This window comes from Populus alba, chromosome 11, assembly GCF_005239225.2.
Source record: "Populus alba chromosome 11, ASM523922v2, whole genome shotgun sequence".
In the NCBI taxonomy this organism is placed as follows: Eukaryota; Viridiplantae; Streptophyta; class Magnoliopsida; order Malpighiales; family Salicaceae; genus Populus; species Populus alba.
Window position 1 is genome coordinate 17,278,716 of NC_133294.1, and position 18,836 is coordinate 17,297,551.

Genomic DNA, 18,836 nt, shown 5'->3' on the forward strand with positions numbered 1-18,836 from the left:
CTAACAAAGAAATCTAGATTTTCTTAAAAAAAATCAGATGTCAAGAAATTCTTGGACAACAATGCATTTGTTGCAGTAACTCCTTTAAACACGACTATTCTTTTTGACTTGTGTAAGAAATGACAGCTTCTAGAATATCAAAAGTCTATTATTCAATTGATAGTCTTAATTCTTTTTGTATTTACGATAACTAAGTTTTCTCTACAATAAAATTAGTGAAAACAAGGCTAAAATGGATGATGATTTTTGTATTTTCTTTATATATATATATATATATATATATATATATATATATATTGAATATCTTTATCTTTTAGATGTATTAGAATATGCAACATATAAAAAAATAAGACTTTTATTTTGATATAATTATTGAACCTATTAAAATAAAAACTTGATTTGGTTTTTACCCGTATCAATACATTTGCAACCCCGCCCCAGCGCTCCCCCCCCCCCCTCTAAGTAAGCTATATTCTTGGTCTTTGTTGACTTTGCATGTAAAATGCCATAAATTTTCTCTATATTTTACATTTTGGCCCTTCCATTTTAAATTTTATCTTTCTAATTCAATTGAAAACTTCTTCATGTGAAATTAGGCCAAAATAAAATATAATCAAAAAAGAAAAAAAGATATATGGATGAAATTGAAAAAATGAGAGAAACAAAGGTGATTGTTCCTTTTTTTTCTTCTTTTTGCATTTCCCTCTTCTTCTTCTTTTTCTTTCATTTCCTTTCTTAATTTCATTCTTTTAACAATTGCTTGATTTACAATTTGTTTTCATAAATTATTTTCATGAATTGATAACTCATTTGATTGATAACATGAGTTAAACCTTGAGATATAAATGTCTATTTCATTATGATTATGAACCTATGGTTTGCCAGCTAGAATACTCATGCTAACAGGGTAGTATTAGTCTTTATGCACATTGTTTTTGAATCATGGTTGGTCGAAGGAGTCATCAACTTGTGTGGACTAATCATCCCACAGTACGGAGCCTCATGTTCATTGTATTTTGATTTTATGACGAGCTTTACCTTGTGATGTTCTTGTTATGACCTATTTGAGAAACTACATATAAAAATCTAGAGCCATAATTGTGTGTGTGTGTATCATTGTTGTATTACCTCGTATATGTATATTAAACGTTATCTACTTTCTGAGTTATTGAACTCATCTTCTCATTTGTTAGCAAGTTATTTTTGTTGGACTTTCAGAACCTGATTTTTTTTGTTGTAATTATTACTTTTTTTATGTTTAGTTAGTGCTCCATAATTATAAAAGTGTATTAACTCTTGTATTAAACTAATTAAATTATATCATGAAGTTAGTTTTATTGTTATTGTTGTGTTAACTTTAATTGAGTTATCCTTTGGTTTGCTAGAGATTATGGCTGGTATGGAAAGGAGGTTGAAGATGGTGATTTACGGTCATGGGTTTGGTTTAGAGAAGAAGATGAAGGCTGGAATGGGTGGACTTTGATGGGTTTTCCTTGGGCCTCTTACAGGTTATGTGGAAAAGGACCTGTGTAAAGTGACGTAGGCTGTTGTGGTGGTTGATTTGTGAGGGGAGGAGGATGAGGGTTTATGAGGGGAAGGTCGTTGAAGACGAGGGGTAAGGTTGCCTCATGAATTAATTAGAGACTACATCGAATTAATTTGATAAAATTATTGGACTAAATTAGACTGGATTGAAATAGATAGAAATAAAATAACTGAAACAAAGTTATTTGAATAGTCAATCGGTCTTTCAAATATTTTCTCCTTTTCATTATAGTTATTGACTTTTAAATTTCATTAACTTCGGTTCAGTGAGGGATTTAAATATTGGATGTCTTCAAATTATTCCTTAAATTGATCTTTTCCAATTTAGTCCTTTTTTTTAATTTAGTCTTTATTTGTTTTTAAATTTCAGTAATTAAAAAAAAATTCCCCTTTTCTTTTCAATTGTGTCCCTAATCGAATCAATTTGGACCTTCAAATTTTAGCTTCTTGTTGCAAATTCATCATTCATTCCTAAAATTATGCAATTTTAACTAATTTAACTTCTAATTTTGATTTTATTCTTCAATTAAACCCTCATTTTATTCCTAACTTTGGCTATTTATTTTAAACTCATCATTGCACTTTTAATTTCTATCAATCTTATCTAAATTAAATCAAATTAAGTTATTTTCTCAATTTCATCTTAAATTTAAACCCTGATTATATTTTCAATCCCCAACAATATTTTTTATTTTTGAATTTTTCTTATATAACAAACAAAAGTAGATAGTTAACTAATCACATTTCATTCAAATATAATATCATTCACCTTGCACAATGATGTCTTTCAAACCACAAAAGTCAGACGTTCATCATCATACTTTTACAAATCTTCCTTATTATTTTTATGAGGTTCACTTAGCTTGCATTGGTCTTTGGAATGCTTATGCTCGTATTGCGCCCCAATCACATAGATAAATATTTGTCGATGATATTATTTGGCCTACTCATTCCATCTTGTCTCCTCGAGACCATATCAACTTTGGCAACATATTATTTGGCAAGAGACTATGATGTTTCTCCTATATTAATAACATTGAATCTACTTGCCTCATTGTGTAACCTCTCAGAGGAATAAAATATTTTGCTACTACTAGCCCTCTCTTAATTTCAGCACCATTTGTGTCATCAACGCCATTGTTTTCCAATCTTGTCTTAGATTGATTTCGCTAGACCAAGGTGCTGCCAAGATGATCACACTGTCTTTTGACATTACTGTTTTAAGCTAAGCATGATTCAGGATTTTTTTTTTGCTAAATGAAAACAAATCATTTCTTAAAGGAGGAGGTACAGAAGCCATCATTTCGAATTTTTTTTTTTTGAAGAAACAACATTAAGATGGAGAGGACAGCCAGTCTGAGTTTTCCTCTCAGTAGTACATATTTTCTTAAGTCATACCCAGCAATGTAATGTTCTATAAAATTTTACAATAAATATATTAATATCTTATAGAAAAGTAAACATGTTCTGAACTCTATCGGCCGTTAAGATCAGAAATCGTCACATTGTTAATGGAATTTATCTTTTGGTTCTGTGTAATGGACTCTGTATCCACGGAACTATGCCTTTCAACAAATGCTGGTTTCTTTGGAGGAGGAAGATCCACAATTTCACTATTTAGCATGGAACTGATGGTAGACACTGCCGGTCTGTCTTTCGCCACTTCTTGCACACACAACAGACCAATCTGTATGCATAGAAATATCTCCACCTGAAAACATGGATCTGATATTGCAGGATCGACCAGAGCTGTAATGTCACCTTCATTCCACAGTTTCCAAGCCTGAAAATATAAAAATCCATCCAAGTAAGAGTTTGCAAGTTTAATAGTATCAGAAATTGAAAGGAGCTTTGCAGATATATCTCAGGCAGGGAGGCGGACAGACATACAAATCCTATAAGACTCAAAGAATGCTCATTGTCATAAAAACTAGAGTTCTTTCTTCCGCTTACGATCTCCAGCAACAACACTCCAAAGCTAAATACATCTGATTTCTCTGAAAATCTTCCTTTCATTAAATATTCAGGGGACATATAGCCACTGCATGAGGATCACAGATTTCTGAGCTCAAAGTTGCAAAACGGTAATAGGAGTTAAAATGAAAATAAATAAATATATACTTACTAGGTTCCAACGACCCTGGTAGTATTCACTTGATCTTCATTGCCACAAAAAATCCTGGCCATTCCAAAGTCTGAAATTTTGGGATTCAGCTCACGGTCCAATAAGATGTTACTTGGCTTCAGATCTCTATGAATAATTCTTAGTCTAGAATCTCTGTGAAGGTAAAGAAGACCTCGACAAATCCCGTTAATAATGTCGAAGCGTCTTTCCCAATGTAGTTGTCCTTTACTGAGTGAATCTAAGCATATTGTATCCAGAAAAAATCATCAGAAAACAAGGGCAAAGGAAAATGAGTCAAGAAAAGTAGTAGCTAAACAAAAGAGGGCAGTTGCTCTAACCAAAGAGAAATGCATCCAAGCTTTTATTCGGCAGGTACTCGTAAACCAACATCATCTCTTCTCCTTCAACACAGCAACCAAGAAGCCTCACAAGATTCCTGTGTTGGAGTTTAGAAATCACCACGACTTCATTCATAAACTCTTCGAGCCCTTGACCAGATGTTTTAGAAAGTCTTTTCACAGCTATTTCCTGCCCATCTGGCAATTTTCCCTACAATGTCACATCAAACCAATAAATACCTATTTGCTCTAAATAACTATAGAGCAGCTTTAGTTCCAGAAGAATTACCCTGTATACTGCACCAAAGCCGCCCTGCCCAAGCTTCTTGGATATATCGAAGTTGTTTGTAGCAGTTTCAAGAATTTGTAATTTGAAGAGTGGTTCAAGTTTAACTTCCCTGACGTTTTCGGGCGAGTTTCCATCAAAAACTGTTCCTTGTGCTTCTCTCGTTTTTGAACGATAAGGTCTCCTCACTTATCAACTTCCTTTCTGGATTCAAGTGGAAGTATCGTTATTATTTGTGAATGGTGTTTTTTCTTTACTTGTTAAAATTGTAAAGTTTAGAAGTCCAGTAAGCTAATAAGACGTAGCATATTACCTCTATGTGTAGCCATCCACTTCCAAGAAAGAAACACACAGATGCAGATAGCTATGGCTCCTACAATCACCGACATACTGATGATTACTTTCATGTTTCTCTTGTTATCTGCAACTAAAAAATTGTACTGATGGTTATTTGGCAAAAATGTAAAGGAAATATGAAAAAAACTTATCAATGTTTCCTCATACAGATACAGAACGTTTTGTATGCACACTAGTTTTGCACACCTGAAAAACGAAACACTAGTGAACGAAAATTAAAAAATATTATAACAATTACCAAGTTCTGTTACTTCTGTATACGCCAGGCGAATGTTGAGACCTGTCCCTCCTTCAGAGAACTTTTGTATATCAATCAAGTTTCCTGTCCATGCCATACAGCCAAAACCGTTATAATATGAATAAGCGACACAGGAACAATTCCTCAAGCACTCATCTTTGCATTCTTGTTCGGAGGACGGATATGACCAGTACTCGGCAAAGGTTGGCACCTTCATCATCTCTAGCTTCATAAATCCATCTTCTTTTCCCACTTCACTACCATTCTGTATTCTATCACACTGCAACGATGTCCTCCTAACACAACCGCTAGTCCAAATTCCTTTGTTCCATTCATCTTGATTTTTTGCAACAAACCCTTTTAAACATGTGCAGACAGGTGAATTCTGTGTATCGCAGCTTCCAAATGACCCGCACTTGCCATAAATATCACAGTCAGTTGATGGAGCTTCCCAGGTATACTCCCAACCTTGCTTCCCATAATCCCAGGATTGTTCTGTAAGTCTTCCATGAGAAGTCAAAACATATGTTAAACGGTTAGCTGGGTCTACAATTAAACTCATAGTGAAAGTGCCATCTCCTTCATCTTGTAGAGTAAATCCACTTAGATACACAGAAATAGACATATCTGGTATTCCAATAAAGTTATGGCCAACCCATGGACCACTACGCCAAAATGGATGATCATTGTACCACATGAAGAACTCAGGAACTCCTAATGGATTGATACCAGCAGAGAAGTTTCCAACAGAAGGATCAGATGAGCTTCTCCATGACATTAGCAGTGTCTTGTTCCTTGTTCTTGCGTTAGCACTAAGTCTCATCTTTGGTAAGTAAGTATCCGTAGGCTGCTGGAAACTTTGCCATACAAGGTTTCCATTCGGTCCAGCTTTCATGACAAGGTTTCCATCATCAGTAAGCTGTGCAGTTGATTGATTGAACCCAATTGAAACATGTGATGACCACAGAACGTCTCCCTGACCATTCAAAACCACAAGATTTCCATCTTCAGATATTTTCATCATCCCAGAAGAATCGTTGATTGGCTTGTTTCTGTTAGCCACCCATAGTACTTGAGTTTCTGCTGACATATTACTGTACCATATTCCGACATATCGATATGTTGAATTAACTGGACTGAAAAATCCCAGTTCGAACCTATTGCCGGCAGAGACTATAGCTTCTGGATCTTTGATGGGTTGAGAAGGAGTAATGGTATCTCCTACGAAAGATAGCTTTTCATCAATACAAATTCTATAGCTCAATATGGTATCAGAGCAGTAAAATTTACTCTCGTCCTTTTTTTCTCTTCTTCTCGTCATTTCTTCTCAAGCTTCCAATTATGCCTGTCAACACCACTTTACTTAACACAAATGAATCCCACGGCACATTGATTACCATCAATGTAGCAGCCCAAACACCAGTAAAACTCACCTCTACAAATTATCTAGCATGGAAGCTTCAATTCCAGACTCTATTCATAGGATATGATCTCAATGGATTTATTGATGGATCACATCCCTGCCCAGCCTCATCCATACCAGGAACAACTACACCTAATCCAGCACACAATCTGTGGATTAGACAGGATCAACTACTCCTCAATGCCATTCTTGGTTCGTTATCACCCACAATCATGGCCTTCATAGCTCAAGCACAAACATCAAAGGAAGCTTGGACAATATTAGCTAATACATATGCTAAACCATCACGTGGCAGGATCAAGCAAGTTAAAAGCCAATTCAGACAACTCACTAAAGGATCCCTGGGTGTTTCTGAATTTCTACAAACCATCAAAGCCAGAGCAGATGAGCTTGCCATTCTTGGAGCACCTGTTGACATTGAAGACCTATCCGAACGAATTCTAGAAGGACTTGGCTCTGAATATACAGAGCTAGCCAGGGCAGTCCAAGCTAGAGATACTCCAATCTCCTTTGATGAGCTACATGAAAAACTTCTCAATTTTGAAGCCTCCATCCACAACACAGCTCAACCTCACTTTCCTGCTTCTGCACACCTAGCCAACCGTGCCTTTTCTGGTTCACGTCCCCTGCCACATTCCAACTATTCATCTAACAGAAACACTGGCTGGCGCCCAACCAACACATATAATCCTCGTCTTTCTCAACCTTTCTCACCTGGCCCTCACAACTCTCGTCCACCTCAGAAACCATACTTTGGCTTTTGTCAAATCTGCAGAATCCAGGGACATACTGCTAAATATTGTCCATCCTATAAACTCATACCCATTGCCACTCCAACCAACAACAACTCAGGACTTCTGAAAACACCATGGCCACCGAAGGCGCATTGTGCTACCACTTCTTCACACAACAATCCATGGCTGTTGGACAGCGGTGCATCTCATCATGTTACATCTGATCTCAACAACTTATCCCTTCATACTCCATATGATGGGGCAGACGACATTATGATTGGTGATGGAACAAATCTTCCAATCACACACACTGGTTCTACATCTCTACTTCACTCAAATCAGAAGTTTTCATTAACTGATGTTCTCTGTGTTCCCAACATCACCAAAAACTTAATCTCTATTTCTAAATTCTGCATCTCCAACAATGCTTCAGTTGAATTCTTACCATTTTTCTTTCTTATCAAGGATCTTCACACAGGCGCCACGCTTCTGAAGGGTAAAGCTAAAGATGGTGTATATGAGTGGCCACCCTCTGCACCACTGGTTGCATTCTCTAGCATCAAAACCACCTCATTCAACTGGCATCACCGATTAGGCCACCCTGCTCTTCCTATCTTAAAACACATTATCTCCAAACATGCACTTGATTTAGCAACCTCTAGTATGCTGCAATTTTCCTGTAATGCATGTAACTGCAATAAGAGTCATAAAAGTTCCTTTTCCACATCCACTCTTACCTCCACCCGCCCCCTTCAAATTGTTTTTTCTGATGTATGGACATCTCCCATTCACTCATCTGATAGGTTCAAATACTATGTCATCTTCATTGATCATTTTACAAAATACATCTGGTTTTATCCATTAACCCATAAATCACAAGTAAAAGATGTATTCCTTCGGTTCAAAGCTTTAACAGAGAAGCACTTCCAGCAACAAATCCACACCTTGTATTCTGATAATGGTGGAGAATACATTGCACTAGCTAACTCTCTTGCACTTCATGGTATCTCTCACCTCACTACTCCCCCTCACACACCTGAACACAATGGCTTCTCTGAAAGAAGACACCTTCACATTGTGGAAACCGGCTTAACTCTCCTCACTCATGCTTCCATTCCTTTACATTTTTGGCCCCAAGCTTTTGCTACTGCTGTTTACTTAATTAACAGAATGCCAACACCGACCTTAAATCTATGCTCTCCATATGAAAAACTGTTTAGCTCCTCTCCCAATTACTCCAAACTTAAAGTATTTGGGTGCCTCTGCTACCCCTGGCTTCGTCCATATACTTCCCACAAATTAGAACCTCGGTCTAAACCATGCGTCTTCTTTGGTTACTCCTTAACACAAAGTGCATATCTCTGTTATGATCCATCAACATTCAAAGTTTTTGTTTCACGTCATGTTAAGTTTGTAGAATCCATTTATCCTTTTTCCTCCACTTGTTCCCAAGATGCACGTCCTGACTCCTCCACTGTCACTACATGGATTCCTCAGCCCATTCCAATCAGCAGTATCACTCCAGCACTCATATCACCATCTGCAGGTTGCCCTCACCAGCACCACCACAGTGAAGGTCCCTCAGTTCCCTCACCCGCATCTGACTCATCTGTGATCAACACATCCCATACTCCCACTCAATCTTCTTCCATTTCCCTCCCTGATGACCAACACCCTGCTCCTGGACCCAATCATCCCATGCAAACAAGAGCCAAGAACAACATTCACAAACCCCTTCACAAACTAAATCTTAATACCATGCTATCCAAACACTCTGATCTTGAACCAACCACCTCAGCACAAGCTCTTAAAGATCCCAAATGGCGTCAAGCCATGTCAGAAGAATTCAATGCTCTTATTCAGAATGGCACTTGGCAACTTATTCCTGCCAGCTCCAACCAGAATGTTGTGGGCTGCAAATGGATTTATCGCATTAAACGACATTCTAATGGATCTATTGACAGGTACAAGGCTCGTTTGGTAGCAAAAGGGTTCCATCAACGCCCTGGGCTCGACTACTGTGACACCTTCAGTCCGGTCATCAAACCAACCACCATCAGACTTGTGCTCAGCCTCGCCATCAGTTCTGGATGGACATTACGCCAGCTTGATGTAAATAACGCATTTCTCCAAGGTACACTCACTGAACATGTGTATATGCATCAGCCACCTGGCTTCATTGACAAGGACTTTCCCTCCCATGTCTGCAAGCTTCACAAGGCCATCTATGGCCTCAAACAGGCTCCTCGTGCCTGGTTTCATGAACTCCGGTCGTTTCTCCTTCAGTCAGGGTTCCACAATTCCCATGCAGACACGTCCTTATTTGTTCTTCGACTTGGCCACAATCTTGTTTACTTACTTGTCTACGTTGATGATCTCATTGTTACTGGAGATGATATCAACTTGGTCAATCGGTTTATCACTCTACTAGCTCACAGATTCTCCCTTAAAGATCTTGGTCCCCTGTCGTATTTCCTTGGGATTGAATTTCTTCCCACCAGGCAAGGTTTTCTATTATCTCAGCGTCAATACTTACTTGATCTCCTCACTCGCACCAACATGACTGCAGCAAAATCTGTCTTCACTCCACTCCCATCAGGCACATCAATATCCTTACATTCTGGTGAACTCTTACCTGATCCAACAGAATATCGTTCTGTTGTAGGCAGCCTCCAATACCTTCTCCTCACCAGACTTGACATTGCATATGCAGTGAATAAACTCTCTCAGTTTATGCACCAACCGACGACTGATCACTGGGCACTGGTCAAACGCCTCCTGCGTTATCTATGTGGCACTCCTGACCTTGGTCTCCATCTCTACTGTGATTCTTCTTCATCCCTGCATGCTTTCTCTGAGGCATTACATGCCTACTCCGATGCTGATTGGGCAGGCGACCCCGACCATTTCTCATCTACAGGAGCATATATCATCTACCTTGGTCGCAATCCCATCTCCTGGAGCTCCAGAAAACAGAAAACAGTTGCCCGATCTTCGACTGAGGCTGAATACAGGTCTGTCGCCAACACTGCTGCAGAGCTAAATTGGGTATCCTCTCTGCTATGTGATCTTGGTCTTCCATTGCCAACATGTCCAGTCATTTACTGTGACAATATAGGTGCCACTCAATTATGCTCCAATCCTGTTTTTCACTCCAGGATGAAGCACGTTGCTATCGACTTTCACTTCATCCGTGATCAAGTGCAAAAAGGGACTCTGCGTGTTGCCCACGTATCCTCCACAGATCAGCTTGCTGATCTATTGACAAAATCGCTTCCTAGAGTTCGGTTTCTACTTCTTCGTGACAAGATTGGTCTCTCCTCCCGAGCTCCATCTTGAGGGGGGATAATAGCCATGCATGGCATTAACACATACTGTGCAGATTTAATATCACCCATGCATACTGTACAGCCAACCATGCACAGTGCCCACGGGATACACACCATGCAGCCACTGTAACAAACCTTGCAACCATTGTAACAAACCCAGCATACAATTATATCAGCAAATCTTTTAGCTTATGATTAGGAAATCTGTTAGACAAATATCCAGCTATGTATATATATACCTACAGGATGAATACGAAAGATAGCTTTTCATCAATACAAATTCTATAGCTCAATATCTCCTGCATCACCATAAAAGGAACTGGAACATGATAGAAACAGAAGAAGAGCGACTGCAGCTTTGCAGTTTCCAAGTGCCATAACTTGTTGATGAGAATGGAAGACCAATAAATGGCTAAATGACTTTTCAGAGAAAGGATGTGAACAAGAATATTTCTCTTCCTGTCCTTTTCCTTAATTCCAATCAAGAGAAACCATGTTTGACAATTCCAATCAACAAGTGCCATAACTTGTTGATGAGAATTATTGAGAACGTTTATGTCATACTGTTATATGACATAAACAGGGTTATATCTAGATTGACCTTATCCCCCGCTCCAACCTCAACATGATTGACCTTGTACTTTCAGGTGTTTCCTAGACGCGCTTAACATTATTATTTTAAAGTAAGCTGTATTCTTGGTCTATGTTTACTGTGCATGTAATATTTAAGTAAGCTATGTTCTTGGTCTGTGTTGACTGTGCATGTAATATTTAAGTGGGTGCTGATTAAATTACCTTACTACTCTTAAATGCCTTGAATTTTCTCCATCGTTTACATTTTGGCCCTCCCACTTTAAATTTTATCTTTCTAATTCAATTGAAAACTTCTTCACATAAAATTACGCCAAGATAGTATCAAATCAAAAAAAGGAAAAAAGATATAGGGATGAAATTGAAAAAAAATAAGAAAAAAGAGGTGATTCTTCCTCTCCTTTTTTTTTTTTTGCATTTCCCTCTTCTTCTTCTTTTTCTTTCATTTCCTTTCTTGATTTCATTCTTTTAAACACTTGCTTGATTTAGAATTTATTTTTTATAAATTGTTTCGATTTATTTTTTTATAAGGTTATCATAATCTCAAATAAATATCTCGATATTTGATTTGTGCTTGATTTTAAAAAATTCTATTTTTGTTGTTGTATAATTAATTAAAAAATAAAGTTTTTAATCTTAGTGGAGGTCATTAACTTGATTGTGAATTTGACATGTTAAACCTTAAAGTCCAGGCCAATCCAATATATAACCGTCTCAGTATTAAAAAATAAAAGATTTTAAAATTAACCCATTAATTAGATCAAATTTAATAATAATGTCAAATAATTTCATATTATAGTGTAAATATTTTCTTTACATTCAATTTTTTTTAATTTAGGTTGTCCTTTCTAAATTATTGATGTTTTTTTTTAATTATAATTGAGATTTTATATAAAAGCTAGTCCAAAAAGACTTTGCTAACTAAAAAAAATATTTGCGTCAATATATAAAGAAAAGAAGGAAAGAAAGAAAAGAAATCTCTGTACAAGACTGAAAACTAAAAAATATGACTGTTTGTCTGTTATAAGATATCTTCGGACCCTGGATCTCTTGTATTAAAAAAAATTATTGTTTGTAGAACTTAACTGTGGATTTTTAATCTACTCTTTAACTTTTATATGGTCTAATCGGAATTTTCCTGGAATCCTTTATCGACCGTAGACTATCCAGTTGATAATAATTATTTTTTGAAATCATCAAATTGACTTATCTATAATATTTATTTTTTAACTAACCGTCATTATATTCTGTATGTTTACTCTTTTTAAATTAAGTTTTAAGTTTTAAGAATAGATGATGAAATTTTAAAAATAATAATAATAAAAAGTTTTCCTTTTTATTTATTTTATTTTTTTTAACACTTGCTTGATTTAGAACTTGATTTAGAATTTGATTTTATAAATTGTTTCGGTTAATATTTATTGAAATTATTATAATTTTAAATAAATATTTCAACATTTGCTTTATGCCTGGTTTTACATTCAATTTTTTTTTTTTTTTAATTTAAGCTAACTATCGGTGTTTTTTTATTATTATAATTGAGATTTTATATAAAAGTTAGTGCCAAAAAGACTTGGCTAACTAAAAAAATTTATGTTTACGTACATATACAAAGAGAAGAAGAAAAGAAAGAAAGGAAAAATCTATACAAAACTGAAAACTAAAAAAATATGACTCTCACAAATCTAGTTGGTCTAATTGGAATTTTCCTGGAATCCTTTATAAAGGTTGCAGTCAACTTTATTGACCGTAGACCATCCAGTTGATAAAGAGTTAGGCAATGAATTTTCTGGGAAATAAGCTATTTCTACCACACAAGTGTGGAACAGCAGTTGACAAGTCAAAAGACCTTGCTGTTTCATCATCATCAGGGAAACTTCGTCATAAAATGATTCCCTTGGAGCTGCCTTGCAAGACTGGATTCCCATCGTCTCAAACCTGTGCAATGGAGTTTCTGACTCTATTTGAAACATTTGATGAGCAAAGAATCTCTTTATGAGCATTCAAAACTACAAGATTTCCATCTTCAGATATCCTCACCGCACCTGAAGAATCAGCGATTGGGTTGTTTCTGTTGGGAACCCATTCTGGTTTCGTTGCAGAAACATTATTGTACCATATTCCATCATAGCTATTTGTCAAATTAAAGGGGCTGAAAATCCCATTTCAAAGATATTGCCTGCGGAGACAGTTTCAGGATCTTTGATGGGTTGAGATGATGTTATCGTCTCTGTTGCAGCATCATAACCTGAACACAAGCAGGACGGAATGAGAATTAGGGCTCCTACAATTCTGCAGTTGCTAATCCCCATAACTTTTATCTGCATCTGCTGAGCTTCCATCTTGGTTACAGGACATTACCGTTGCAGATTGCATGGCTGTAACTTCTTCTTCTGTCAACAAAGATTGACGTTGTTATTCCTAAAATCCTGTCGTGTGATGACGGCAGCATGGCTGCTCTTCTTAACGTGTGGATGACTGTTATTAGAAAGCTTACCAAATTACCTGGATTTTGCTCATTCGGGTTGCTGGATGTTCACATTCTCATGCTGGACAAATGATATTACATCAGGAGGGTATGAATAAACTAATATTTCAAGCATTATGATTTACAATGAAAAAAGAAATTCCTAAATCTTGTCATGTTCTTCAGGTAGACAGAAAACTTTCCAGTTTCTGGAGTCACTAGCAACCTTACGTCCTGCACTCCTCTCTATCAGTATACAAAAACTTTCATAGGCCTAAAGAATTCAACTACTGACACCATATACAAAATAAAGAACTTTGATTTTGGGTGATTGTCTTGATTCTCTTACACTACACACCTAACTGAAAAATAAATGTTCGAGGAATAGTTATCGGCCAGTGAAAAGTGTAGTTGAAACAAAGTTTACGGAGTCTCTCCTCCTCTCTGTATGTAAACCAATAAGCCTTTCTGTGTATGCTGGGTTGTTTGGAAGAGGAAGATCCACGATTTCACTATTTAGCATTGAAATGATGGTAGAGATAGCTGGCCTCTCTTTTGCGAATTCCTGAACACACAGCAAACCTACATGTATGCATCTCAAAATTTCCACCTTGGAATATTGATCTAATGTTAATGCAGGATCGACTAGAGCTGGAGCGTTCCCTTCATTCCACAGTTTCCATGCCTGAAATAGACTAATTTAAGTGAGAGAGTTGCAACTTTAAACTCGTCAAGAATGAAAAGAAAAGGGGATCGATGGATGAACATACAAATTCCAAAAGGTTTAAACCCTGTTCATTGCCATCAATATTTGAAATTCTTCTTCCACTCACAATCTCTAACAGCAAGACTCCAAAGCTGAAAACATCTGATTTCTCTGAAAATCGCCCGTGCATTGCGTATTCAGGGGACATATAGCCACTGCAGGAGAATGATACAGATTTTCGATTTCAAAAAGTGATGATGAAATAGGATTAGAGTAGGAGAAAAAGTGAAATTACAACTTACTAGGTTCCTACAACCCTTCTCGTGTTAACATGATCTTCATTGCCTCCAAATATCCTAGCCATCCCAAAGTCTGAAATTTTTGGATTTAGTTCTTGGTCCAACAAGATGTTACTTGGCTTCAGATCTCTATGAATAATTCTTAGTCTGGAATCCCTGTGAAGGTAAAGGAGACCTCGACAAATTCCATCGACAATGTTGAAGCGTTTTTTCCAGTCTAGAACTTCTTTTCTAACTGGATCTACATGGTAGGAGCCAAAAAAACACAGAGGAAGTAAGGGTAGGCAAAACTGACTTTAAGAGATAGTAATGCTTCTTTGAAAAAACGAAGTTACTTGACAGAGAGTTTTATAGCTCTAACCAAAGAGAGATGCATCCAAGCTTTTATTTGGCATGTACTCATAGACCAGCATCTTTTCATCTCCTTCAACACAGCAACCAAGAAGTCTCACAAGATTCCTGTGTTGGAGTTCAGAAATCACCACAACCTCGTTCATAAATTCTTCTTGCCCTTGCCCAGATGCTCTTGACAGTCTTTTCACCGCTATTTCTTGCCCATCTGGCAGATTTCCCTGTTAAGTCACGTCAATTATGTAACAAAATATTCAATTTAACTGGCACAAAAACACCACTATAGCACAAGGATTACCCTGTACACTGGCCCAAAACCACCCTCCCCAAGCTTGTTGGAAGCATCAAAGTAGTCTGTTGCAGCTATCAGCGTTTGTAATTTGAATAGTGGTAGTTCTTGAAATTTAACTTGGTTCATGCTCTCTTGGATCAAGTTTCCATTAAAGAACACTGGATATCCTTTCTTCCTTCTCGATGATAAGATTCGCTCGCTTTCCCTCTTCCTTTCTGAATTAGAGTCAAGAAGTCAGTAACGTCTTAAACTGAAATGTTGTTTTCAATGAAAAGTGAACATGTTGAGAAGTCCAACAAGCTAATAGAATGTTTCATCTAACCTCTATATTTAGCCATCCACTTCCACCAAAAAAAAGCACCAGCTGCAATAATAATTGCTCCTGTAACCACAGTTATACTGATAACTGCTTTCATATCTCTGTTTTTTCCTGCATATAAAATCTGGCATGTTTAATTTGCCTTTTCAAACTAAAGAGAGGATCAAAACTCTTCAGCCTTAATAAACAGTAACAGGACATACTTTGAAGCAGAACATTGTACAAGAATTAGACAGAAAATGAGCAATTACCGAATTCCAAATCTGCAAGGCGGACATAAAGATTAGCCCCTCCACTGGAAAACTTCCTTATATCAGTTAACTTTTCCCTCCATAGCATACAACCAATACCAGTTTGATGTGAGTAAGCTATACATGAGCAATTATTCAAGCACTCATCCTTACAATTTTGTTCGGATGCTGAAGATGACCACTCAGAAAAGTCTGGCACTTTCACCATATCCAGTTTCAAAAACTCATCTTCTTTGGGCACTTGACCATCACTTTGTGTTCTTTCGCATTTCAATTCCCTCCTCCTGACACAACCATTTGTCCAATTTCTTCTATTCCACTCATCAGAATTTTTTGGTTCAAACCCCTTCAAGCACCTGCAAATTGGTGAATTCTGTGTATTGCAGAATCCAAAAGGCCCACATTTGCCATAAATATCACAATCATCTCCTGGATATTGCTTCTTATGTTCCCACCTCTCATTGGCAGAATCCCAATATATTTCTCCAAATCTTCCTTCATAACTCAAAGCAAAATTGGTGATATAAGATTCATTGGCCAGCCCAACACTTAGTGAAAAAGTTCCATCTCCATCTTGTACAAGATTATACCCATTAATATAAACTGAATTCATTTCTGGAATTCCTATGAAGGCTTGACCATTCCATGGACCACTCCGCCAGAGTGGACGGCTATCATTCCAAACGAAAACCTCAGGAATGCTTGAGGGTTCAATACCAGAAGAAAAGCTTCCAACAGATGGATCAGAAGGGCTTTTCCATGATGTTATTTGCGTCTTCTTACCCGTTCTTCTATTAGCAGTAAGTCTCATCTTCGGCATGAACGTATCAGATGGTTCCTGGAAACTCTGCCATAAGCTGTTTCCAATTTCGCCCCCTCGCAGGATTACGTTTCCATCATCCGTAAGCTGTGCACTTGAGTTACTGACACCATTTGAAACATTTGACGACCAAAGAATCTCTTTCCGACCGTTCAAAACTATAAGATTTCCATCTTCAGATACTGTCATAATCCCAGAAGAATCATTGAGTGGCCTGTTTCTGTTAGCTATCCAGACTGGAGTTGTAACAGAAATATTATTGTACCATATTCCTACATACCGATTTGTTGAATTACCAGGGCTAAAAAACCCCAGTTTGAACTTATTTCCAGCAGAAACTACAGCTTCAGGATCTTTGATGTACTGAGATGATGTTATGGTATCTACGGAAGCACCAAGTTGCCAAAAGAAACAACATAGTAAGAGACGAAGAGCTGCCATGAAGTTGCAGCTGCCAATTTCCATTGATGAATATTTGGTAATTGTTGCCTGTGCTTGATAAGAACGAACAGTTTTATTAGATCGAGTCATTGGCAATTCAAAGTATGCATGCCATTGACATCAATGGCTTCCATTCCTTTTACTTTACTGCGGACTTGCAAATTTTTTTTCCAACCTTCTCGTTTCTATCAAAGCCATTTTTACTTTAAAAAAAACCAAATGGAGCGTTAAAAAATATCCATCCTGAAGTCAGAAATGTCAAATTTGTGTACTCTAATTTCAAACATGCCGTCTGAAATTTTTATGGGAGGTACAAATTATCTCGCAATTGGGGCAAAAAATAAACCAGAAAAGTCTTGTTTTCAGCTTAAATTATTCAAGAATTGTGACCAAAGCACAGAACATCAGTGTCCCTTTATGTCACTAACGTGTGGAGATCCTGACAAGTATTTAACTACTCGTGGAATGTTTAATTCATCCACCTACTTCATGAGGATTTTACAGTGCATGTTCGTAATCTTTTTAATTGTTTTTTATTTCAAAAAGTATTAAATTAATATTTTTGTATATGACTTTAAATAATTTTGATATACTGATATAAAAAAAATACAAAAAATTTAATATATTTTTAATTAAAAATATTTTTTAAAATCATTTTAAACTTTCAAACAGTATTCAAAACGTTTCTTGTTTTATATTAACTGATATAGTCATAGTCAAACTATGTGAAGAACATGTCTATATAACTCTCTAATGTAATGTTTTCTTGCATTATAAATGTTCCTGGGTACATCATGATGGCACTAATCATTTAATTTCAAAGTTGAAATATCTTTTTTTTAGTAATAATATTTTGACAAATACCATTCTTAATGACCAAGTCAATTGCTATGATCTGTTAAGGCCAAGAGCCTAAAACTTACTGTTTTTTTGTTTTTGGTATTGTGATGAGCACTGCTACAGTTGCAAAACCAACCTGTAACCATACATTGCTGAAAAGTGACGTTGGACCAACATCAAGATGGGCCTGACCTGGGTTAAGAACTAGCCCATCAAAACTAACTTTAACAAATATGGAATTAGAGGTCTAGTACTTTCAAGCCCAAATTTGTTATTTTATATTCTTTTAGAACATTTTTATAACATGTTTTTGAAAATATGGTAGAAATATAATAAAATAATATATTTTTTATTTTAAAAAAATTATTTTTTGATATAAATATATTAAAATGATTTAAAAATATAAAAAATAATTATTTTTTATGAAATGTTGTTTGAAATAATTTTTTTCAAAGTTGAAATAATTTTTAAAAATACTGTTTAAAATTCAATTCCAAGCTAACTCTAAAAACCTTTTAAGAGTTGATGTAGAAATAGAAATTTGACACCAGCTCATTTCGAAAAGTCAAATGTTAGATGCATATTCCTCTAGTTAAAAGAAGAGATAGAAGGATGAATGAGAGGGTTCAAAAAAATAAATTATTGAGGAGGAGATGGATATGTTAGTAAATTTTGATGGATATAAATGTGATTTTCCTCTCTTTTTGTAACTATTTTTTCCTATGAAACCAAAATAAAATTAAAAAAAAATTATAGTGAGCAAATTAAGACAATCTTATTGAGATACCAAAGAAAATTTTAGAAATCATCTAAGAATTTAAAGACATTAAAAATATCTTTTTTATATACTAAAAACATCTTTAATATTGAAAAAATCTTCTTAGGGATGACTTTAAAATGATTAGAAAGATTTCAGGAAAAAAAAATTTGTTTTAATTATTTGAATTAAGACTTTCCTCCATTTTTATTTTTGTTTTTTTGATGAGATATGATCAGCTTTTGTGATTCTAACGACGATTTAATTTCCTCCCAATTTAATCCCATTCAATCTTCCCCTTTAGATGACGGAAGAAACACCCTCTCC

At 36.1% G+C, this 18,836-nt stretch overlaps 1 protein-coding gene and 1 pseudogene across 1 annotated transcript; both read right to left on the reverse strand.

Moving 5' to 3' along the window:
• Positions 1 to 2,833: 2,833 nt before the first annotated feature.
• LOC118031518 (G-type lectin S-receptor-like serine/threonine-protein kinase At1g11300) lies at positions 2,834 to 6,210 on the reverse strand (annotated as a pseudogene).
• Positions 6,211 to 13,734: 7,524 nt separating this feature from the next.
• On the reverse strand, positions 13,735 to 17,079 carry LOC118031471 (G-type lectin S-receptor-like serine/threonine-protein kinase At1g11300). The gene is made up of 7 exons (XM_035035907.2): positions 15,652 to 17,079; positions 15,404 to 15,511; positions 15,088 to 15,296; positions 14,800 to 15,010; positions 14,442 to 14,679; positions 14,204 to 14,354; positions 13,735 to 14,118 (listed from the first exon to the last, which is right to left on the reverse strand). The coding sequence occupies exons 1-7, from the start codon at positions 17,000 to 17,002 to the stop codon at positions 13,822 to 13,824; spliced, it is 2,565 nt and encodes an 854-aa protein (XP_034891798.2). The 5' UTR covers positions 17,003 to 17,079; the 3' UTR covers positions 13,735 to 13,821.
• Positions 17,080 to 18,836: the final 1,757 nt, after the last annotated feature.